The 9,730-nt window shown below is 58.6% G+C and overlaps 1 protein-coding gene across 1 annotated transcript; it reads left to right on the forward strand.

Moving 5' to 3' along the window:
* Window positions 1-1,861: 1,861 nt before the first annotated feature.
* Window positions 1,862-9,265, forward strand: LOC144952507 (uncharacterized). Its single transcript, XM_078882953.1, has 3 exons — window positions 1,862-1,950; window positions 6,157-6,653; window positions 8,799-9,265. The coding sequence occupies exons 2-3, from the start codon at window positions 6,257-6,259 to the stop codon at window positions 9,263-9,265; spliced, it is 864 nt and encodes a 287-aa protein (XP_078739079.1). The 5' UTR covers window positions 1,862-1,950; window positions 6,157-6,256.
* The last annotated feature ends 465 nt before the right edge of the window (window positions 9,266-9,730 follow it).

Here is a 9,730-nt window from a genome sequence, read left to right on the forward strand (position 1 = left end):
TGTTGGTCTCTGTGGTTCTATATGAGTCTCTGTGGGTCTCTCTTGGTCTCTGTGGTTCTATATGAGTCTCTGTGGGTCTCTATGGTTCTATGGGTCTCTGTGGGTCTCTGTGGGTCTCTGTGGGTCTCTGTTGGTATCTGTGGGTCTCTATGGTTCTATATGAGTCTCTGTGGGTCTCTGTTGGTCTCTGTGGTTCTATATGAGTCTCTGTGGGTCTATCTTGGTCTATGTGGTTCTATATGAGTCTATGTGGGTCTCTATGGTTCTATGGGTCTCTGTGGGTCTCTGTGGGTCTCTGTGGGTCTCTGTTGGTCTCTGTGGGTCTCTATGGTTCTATATGAGTCTCTGTGGGTCTCTCTTGGTCTCTGTGGTTCTATATGAGTCTCTGTGGGTCTCTGTTGGTCTCTGTGGTTCTATATGAGTCTCTGTGGGTCTCTCTTGGTCTCTGTGGTTCTATATGAGTCTCTGTGGGTCTCTATGGTCCTATGGGTCTCTGTGGGTCTCTGTGGGTCTCTGTGGGTCTCTGTTGGTCTCTGTGGGTCTCTATGGTTCTATATGAGTCTCTGTGGGTCTCTGTTGGTCTCTGTGGTTCTATATGAGTCTCTGTGGGTCTCTGTGGGTCTCTGTGGGTCTCTATGGTTCTATATGAGTCTCTGTGGGTCTCTGTGGGTCTCTATGGTTCTATGAGTCTCTGTGGGTCTCTGTGGGTCTCTGTGGGTCTCTATGGTTCTATGAGTCTCTGTGGGTCTCTGTGGGTCTCTGTGGGTCTCTATGGTTCTATGAGTCTCTGTGGGTCTCTGTGGGTCTCTGTGGGTCTCTATGGTTCTATGAGTCTCTGTGGGTCTCTGTGGGTCTCTGTTGGTCTCTATGGTTATATGAGTCTCTGTGGGTCTCTGTGGGTCTCTGTGGGCCTCTATGGTTCTATATGAGTCTCTGTGGGTCTCTGTGGGTCTCTGTTGGTCTCTATGATTCTATGAGTCTCTGTGGGTCTCTGTGGGTCTCTATGGTTCTATGAGTCTCTGTGGGTCTCTGTGGGTCTCTATGGTTCTATGAGTCTCTGTGGGTCTCTGTGGGTCTCTATGGTTCTATGAGTCTCTGTGGGTCTCTGTGGGTCTCTGTGGGTCTCTATGGTTCTATATGAGTCTCTGTGGGTCTCTATGAGTCTATGTGGGTCTCTATGAGTCTATGTGGGTCTCTATGAGTATGGGTCTCTGTGGGTCTCTGTGGGTCTCTATGAGTCTGTAGAATCAACGATGCGTCTAATAGTATTTGGGGCCGTCCATAAATGACGTCACGCGATTTTGGACGATTTTTGACCCCCCCCCCCCCCTCGTCACGCGGCGTCACAAAGTTCTGCCCCCCCCCCAAAAAAAATAAAACATGCTTCAAATCGCTTTAAACTATTGTCATTGTAGTGCGTATTTAATGTGGCGCTGCACTCTGATGTTGTAGGAGAAGACATTTATTACAAAGTCTATTTAATTAAGTAGAACGTGTTGTCTATATTTATTTAACGTCACATTTCTTAACCCCCCCCCCCCGGACGGCCCCATACGCACGCAGACACACTCTCTCTAACACACGTGCGGTTTTAGTGTGTCTCTCTGTCTCTCTCTCTCTTTTATCTTTTCATTTCTTTGTTATTTTTTCAACTTCCTCCCTCCCTCCTCCTCTCCCCCCCGTCTCTCGAACTCGCTCCAAGCCTCCTCAAGGCAAAGGTCCCCCGTATAGCCTGCGGCGGACTGTTGGGGCAAGTGCCGTTTGCAAAGTAGCAGCGCCGATGTGAAGGCCGACATTGGCCGAACCGAACGGGGTGTGGGTGGCCTTTGTCTCCCCCAGTGTCAACGCACCGCATCGGGTACTCATTTGAGGCTGAGTCGACGTAGGGGAGGCCCAGGACCGGTTAAGATAATCATCACCGGTGAGCGGGAATCGAACCAGGGTCGCCAGGTTCGTAGCGCAGCGTAGCGCTAACCACTACACCACCGCTCCCCAATGCACACACACATACACACATACACGTACTTAAACACACACATACAAACACATACACACGTACCTACACATATACATACACACACATACACGTACCTACACACACAGACACGTACTTACACATACGCATACACACGCACCTACACATATACATACACACACACATACACACGCACCTACACATATACATACACACACATACACACACGTACTTACACATATACACAACAACAACAACCGCCATTCGCCACTAAGTGGCGGTGACGTCACCACGACGCTTGTGCCAGGCCATGTGCATCTTGAGGCCACGTGAAGTGTCGAACGCCCGCTGGCAGGAGGTCATGGGGCAGACCCGGCAGGTGCCACGGGTCGACTGACTGAGATGACTGGCTGATGCACCACCTGTGCCCTCTACTGTTCCAACTTGCTGTGCTTTAGCCACACGGCGCTCCGCTCGTTGTTGTGAGCGTCGCTCCTCCGCCCTCCGTTGTTGTTGGAGGGCGACTGCCTCCAACTGCCCAGTAGCGTCCTTCACGAGCCTCCTCCACTGAGGCCGATCTTGACACCGCTGGTACCAGTCATCGGCAAGTCCACTCAGCTCCACGTCCTCCTGTACCACATCACTCCATCTCTTCTCTAGCCCGTGCCGCGCCCGTTTAGCCCCCTCGATCCGGCCGAACAAAAGCTGTTTAGGCATGCGGTGGCTGGGCATGCGGGCTACATGACCCAGCCAACGCAGCCTTGCCTGCCGGAGGAGCTCACCGATGGGACTTTGCCCAGATCTTTCAAGGATTGGTGAGCTCCTCACACAATCTAGCCTGCAGGTTAAACCCAGGATGGATCGTAGGCAGGCCAGCCTAAATGTTTCCAACCGGCGAAGTACAGTACTTACACATACACACACACATGTACCTACACACATACACACGTTCTTACACATATACATATACCTACACACATACACACGTACACACACACGTACACACACACTTACACACACACATACACACATACACACTTACACACACACACCCTCTCCCTCCAGACATTCCTACTGCACTCTTCTCTCTACCCCCTCCCCACACCCCAACATCCGAGTCGCGTCTTACCCCTCCACCACCACCGCCTCCATCCTCACGCCCCCATCACATCATCTCGCACGCCCCTCTCGTCGTCCCATCGTCCCCGTCTCGCGGTCTGCAGCAGTCACTTGGGAGCCTGCACGGACAGCACCCGGTGTAAGTGTACGTGCATGCACTTGCCCCTATAGCCTGTGGAGGCTATTCGGGTCATCTTTACCTTTTTGTGTACGTGCATGCACTTGCCCCTACAGCCTGTGGAGGCTATATGGGTCACCTTTGCCTGTTGTGTACGTGCATGCACTTGCCCCTACAGCCTGTGGAGGCTATACGGGCCATCTTTGCCTTTTGTATACGTGCGTGCACTTGCCCCTACAGCCTGTGGAGGATATATGGGTCACCTTTGCCTGTTGTGTACGTGCATGCACTTTCCCCTACAGCCCGTGGAGGCTATACGGGTCACCTTTGCCTTTTGTGTATGTGCATGCACTTGCCCCTACAGCCTGTGGAGGCCATACGGGTCACCTTTGCCTGTTGTGTACGTGCATGCACTTGCCCCTACAGCCTGTGGAGGCTATACGGGTCACCTTTGCCTTTTGTGTACGTGCATGCACTTGCCCCTATAGCCTGTGGAGGCTATTCAGGTCATATTTGCCTGTTGTGTACGTGCATGCACTTGCCCCTACAGCCTGTGGAGGCTATACGGGTCACATTTGCCTTTTGTGTACGTGCATGCACTTGCCCCTATAGCCCGTGGAGGCTATTGGGGTCACCTTTATCTTGTGTGCGCGTGCATGCACATGCCCCTACAATCTGTGGAGGCTATACGGGTCACCTTTATCTTGTGTGCACGTGCATGCACTTGCCCCTATAACCCGTGGAGGCTATTCGGGCCATCTTTACCTTTTGTATACGTGCATGCACATGCCCCTACAACCTGTGGAGGCTATTGGGGTCATCTTTGCCTGTTGTGTACGTGCATGCACTTGCCCCAACGGCCTGTGGAGGCTATACGGGCCATCTTTACCTGTCTTTTGTATGTGTGCACGCACTTGACCCTACGGCGGGCGCAAGCTACACGGGTGACCTTTGCCTTCCTACAAATAATTCGTATCTCGGAGCGTCCGATGAATCGATAGCAGACTCATTAGCATACGGTATCGATGACGATTGAGAGCGTGACCACACATCGCATTGTCCAGTAACACTAACTCGCCAACCCACCCACCCATCCACCCACCCACGCATCCACTCACCCACCCACTCATCCACCCGCTCACCCATCCACCCACTCACCCACCCACCCATCCACCCATCCACTCACCCACCCATCCACTCACTCACCCACCCATCCACCCATCCACCCACCCACTCACCCACCCACCCACTCACCCACTCACCCATCCACTCACCCACCCATCCACCCACTCACCCACCCACCCACCCATCCACTCACCCGCCAACCCACCCAACCACTCACCCACCCATCCACCCACCCACCCACTCACCCACCCATCCACTCACCCACCCACCCACTCACCCACCCACCCACTCACCCATCCACTCACCCACCCAACCATCCACTCACTCACCCACCCATCCACCCATCCACCCACCCACTCACCCACCCACTCACCCACCCACCCACTCACCCACTCACCCATCCACTCACCCACCCATCCACCCACTCACCCACCCACCCATCCACTCACCCGCCAACCCACCCAACCACTCACCCACCCATCCACCCACCCACCCACTCACCCACCCATCCACTCACCCACCCACCCACCCACTCACCCACCCACTCACTCACCCACCCACCCACCCACCCACTCATCCACCCACCCATCCACTCACCCACCCACTCACCCACCCACTCACCCACCCATCCATCCACTCACCCACCCATCCACCCACTCACCCACCCAGCCATCCACTCATCCACCCACCCATCCACTCACCCACCCATCCACTCACCCACCCATCTACCCATCCACTCATCCACTCACCCACCCACTCACCCACCCATCTATCCACCCACCCACTCACCCACCCACTCACTCACCCACCTACTCACCCACTCACCCATCCACCCACTCACCCATCCACCCATCCACTCACCCACCCACCCACTCACCCATCCACTCACCCACCCACTCACCCACCCACTCACCCATCCACCCATCCACTCACCCACCCATCCACTCACCCACCCATCCACTCACCCACCCATCCACCCACCCACCCACTCACCCACCCACTCACCCATCCACTCACCCACACACCCATCCACCCACCCATCCACTCACCCACCCACTCACCCACCCACTCATCCACCCATCCATCCACTCACCCACCCACTCACCCACCCACCCATCCACCCACTCACCCACCCACTCATCCACCCACCCATCCACTCACCCACCCACTCACCCACCCACCCACTCACCCACCCATCCATCCACTCACCCACCCATCCACCCACTCACCCACCCAGCCATCCACTCATCCATCCATCCACTCACCCACCCATCCACTCACCCACCCATCTACCCATCCACTCATCCACTCACCCACCCACTCACCCACCCATCCATCCACCCACCCACTCACCCACCCACTCACTCACCCACCTACTCACCCACTCACCCATCCACCCATCCACCCATCCACTCACCCACCCACCCACTCACCCACCCATCCACTCACCCACCCACTCACCCACTCACCCATCCACTCACCCACCCATCCACCCATCCACTCACCCACCCATCCACTCACCCACCCATCCACTCACCCACCCATCCACCCACCCACTCACCCATCCACTCACCCATCCACTCACCCACCCATTCACCCACCCACTCACCCACCCACCCACCCACTCACCCACCCACTCACCCATCCACCCACTCAACCACCCACCCATCCACCCATCCACCCACTCACCCACCCACTCACCCACCCATCCACCCACCCACCCACCCATTCACTCACCCACCCACCCACTCACCCACCCATCCATCCACTCACCCACTCACCCACCCACCCACCCAAATCAACCGTCCCCAAAACGCAGCCCCACCACACAGGAGCAGTGACACAGCGAGTTGACGGCCTCCAAACGGCGTGGCCCCTACAACGCGACAAACTTCTGCCGGGGGGAAAAACGCATCGCGATGCCAACGGCGGCGTCGTCGTCGAAGGCATCTGCCACCCGCGGCGTTTGCCTCGGTCTCTGCGCCCTGTGGATCTGCGTCTCGGTGCTCAGCGCAGCTCCTACTAAGGAGGTGAAAGAGGCGGACGATGAGGAGGGAGCGGAGGCGGCGGCGGTGGTGGTGGTGGAGACACGAGGAGACACATTTGGAGACGCGTGGAGAGACGGAGACTGGGGCGATGGCGACTCGTTCCCGGAGGGCGCCGAGGGGATCAGAGCCGAGAAAGAGTGGATGAGGTCCAGGGAAGAGGAGATCGAGGGGGAGATGGGGCGCGAGATGGAGTGGGAGAGCGCTTGGGAGACGGTGGGAGACGCGAGGAGACGGGAGGAGGAGGAGGGGAGACGAGAGGGAGACACAGGTGAGAGACACGGGGGAGACACGGGGGAGAGACAGGGGGAGACACAGGTGAGAGACACGGGGGAGACACGGGGGAGACACGGGGAGAGACGGGGGGAGACACAGGTGAGAGAGACGGGGGGAGAGACGGGGAGACACGGGAGAGACACGGGGGAGACACGGGGAGAGACACGGGGGAGACACGGGAGAGACACGGGGGAGACACGGGGGAGAGACGGGGAGAGACACGGTGAGAGACACGGGGAGAGACACGGGGGAGACACAGGTGAGAGACACGAGGGAGACACGGGGGAGACACAGGTGAGAGAGACGGGGGAGACACGGGGAGAGACGGGGGGAGACACAGGTGAGAGAGACGGGGGGAGAGACGGGGAGACACGGGAGAGACACGGGGGGAGACACGGGGGGAGACACGGGGAGAGACACGGGGAGAGACACGGGGGGAGACACGGGCAGAGACAAAGGGGAGACACGGGAGAGAGACACGGGGGATAGACACGGGGGAGACACGGGGAGAGACACGGGGGAGACACGGGAGAGACACGGGAGAGACACGGGAGAGACACGGGAGAGACACGGGGGGAGACACGGGGGAGACACGGGAGAGACACGGGAGAGACACGGGGGGAGACATGGAGAGAGACACGGGGTGAGACACGGGGGGGAGACACGGGGGAGACACGGGGGGAGACACGGGGGAGACACGGGAGAGACACGGGAGAGACACGGGAGAGACACGGGGGGAGACATGGAGAGAGACACGAGGAGAGAGACACGGGGGAGACACGGGGGAGACACGGGGAGAGACACGGGAGAGACACGGGGGGAGACATGGAGAGAGACACGGGGTGAGACACGGGGGAGACACGGGGGAGACACGGGGAGAGACACGGGGAGAGACGGGGGGGAGACACGGGGGGAGACACGGGGGAGACACGGGGAGAGACACGAGGAGAGAGACACGGTGAGAGACACGGGGAGAGACACGGGGGAGAGACGGGAGGAGACACGGGGGAGACACACGGGGGGAGACACACGGGGAGAGAGAGACACGGGGTGAGAGAGACACGGGGTGAGAGAGACACGAGGGGAGAGAGACACAGTTAGAGACACGGGGGAGACACGGTGAGACACGGGGTGAGAGGCACACGGGGTGAGAGAGACACGGGGAGAGAGACACGGTGAGAGACACGGGGTGAGAGAGACACGGGGAGAGAGACACACTGGGAGACACGGGGACAGAGAAACACGGGGTGAGACACGGCGAGAGATACACGGGGTGAGAGAGACACGAGGGGAGAGAGAGACACGGGGAGAGAGACACGGTGAGAGACACGGGGTGAGAGAGACACGGGGAGAGAGGCACACTGGGAGAGAGAGACACGGGGAGAGAGACACGGTGAGAGACACGGGGTGAGAGAGACACGGGGAGAGAGACACACTGGGAGAGAGAGACACGGGGAGAGAGACACGGTGAGAGACACGGAGTGAGAGAGACACGGGGTGAGAGAGACACGGGGTGAGACACGGGAGGAGACACGGGGAGAGAGAGACACGGGGTAAAAGGCACACGGGGTGAGAAGCACACGGGGGGAGAGAGACATGGGGAGAGAGAGAGACACGGGGTGAGACACGGGGTGAGACACGGGGAGAGACACGGGGTGAGACACGGGTGAGAGAGACACGGGGACAGAGAGACACGGGGGAGACACGGGGTGAGACACGGGGTGAGAGAGACACGGTGAGAGAGACACGGGGAGAGAGACACGGAGAGACAGAGAGACACGGGGTGGGAGAGAGACACGGGGAGAGAGACACGGTGGGAGACACGGGGTGAGAGAGACACGAGGGGAGAGAGACACGGGGAGAGAGACACGGTGAGAGACACGGGGTGATAGAGACACGGGGTGAGAGAGACACGGGGTGAGACACGGGTTGAGACACGGGGTGAGAGAGACACGGGGACAGAGAGACACACGGTGAGAGAGACACGGGGTGAGAGTGACACGGTGAGACAGAGAGACACGGGGTGAGAGAGAGACACGCTTGGAGACGCGGCCACGTTATGACTGCGGTCATCCAGCGGTGGATCTGCGTGAGACGAGCCGGATCCCTGATGCGCTCTCTGTGGGAATGTGTCGCGCAGAGACGAAGACCGACACGGGCTGCGCAGAAGCACCGGGTTCACCAGATGCTCCGAAGAAATCCGCGGCGGCGCCTCCGAAGAAATCCGCGGCGGAGCCACCGAAGAAATCCGCGGCGGAGCCTCCGAAGAAATCCGCGGCGGCGCCTCCGAAGAAATCCGCGGCGGCGCCACCGAAGAAATCCGCGGCGGAGCCTCCGAAGAAATCCGCGGCGGCGCCTCCGAAGAAATCCGCGGCGGCGCCTCCGAAGAAATCCGCGGCGGAGCCTCCGAAGAAATCCGCGGCGGAGCCTCCGAAGAAATCCGCGGCGGAGCCTCCGAAGAAATCCGCGGCGGAGCCTCCGAAGAAATCCGCGGCGTCGCCACCGAAGAAATCCGCGCAGAAGAAGCAGAAAGGTCCGGAGGGGAAGGCGATTCGGAGTAAGAGGCACACGCACACAAAGACAAAGCTGGCCCCAGGTAGCCTGTAGCGCGGGGAGCCGTTGGGGCAAGTGCTGTTGAGAGAGCGTGGGTTTGTCCATAAGCGCGCACGGCTTCTCTCACTCTCATCATCTCTCTCTCATCTCTCTCATCATCTATCTCATCATCTATCTCATCATCTCTCACTCTCTCCATCACTCTCTCCATCTCTCTCCATCTTTCTCTCCCCATCTCTCTCCCCATCTTTCTCACACACGCACCACACACGCACCACACGCGCGCACCACACACACGCACCACACACACACGCACACACACACACGTACACACACACACGCACCACACACACATACGCACCACACACACGCACACACACACACACGCACCACACACACGCACCACACACACGCACCACACACACACACGCACCACACACACGCACCACACACACGCACCACACACACGCACCACACACACGCACCACACACACACGCACACACACACACACGCACCAC

The sequence above is a fragment of the Lampetra fluviatilis genome, chromosome 68, assembly GCF_964198595.1.
Source record: "Lampetra fluviatilis chromosome 68, kcLamFluv1.1, whole genome shotgun sequence".
Lineage (NCBI taxonomy): Eukaryota > Metazoa > Chordata > Hyperoartia > Petromyzontiformes > Petromyzontidae > Lampetra > Lampetra fluviatilis.

Bases quoted from the DNA above. Each gene is read 5' to 3' on its own strand.
- LOC144952507 (XM_078882953.1), top strand. From the start codon at position 6,257: ATGCCAACGGCGGCGTCGTCGTCGAAGGCATCTGCCACCCGCGGCGTT. The intron at 6,654-8,798 runs GTGAGAGACACG...TGTGTCGCGCAG, and splicing joins GAGACGAGAGGGAGACACAG to AGACGAAGACCGACACGGGC.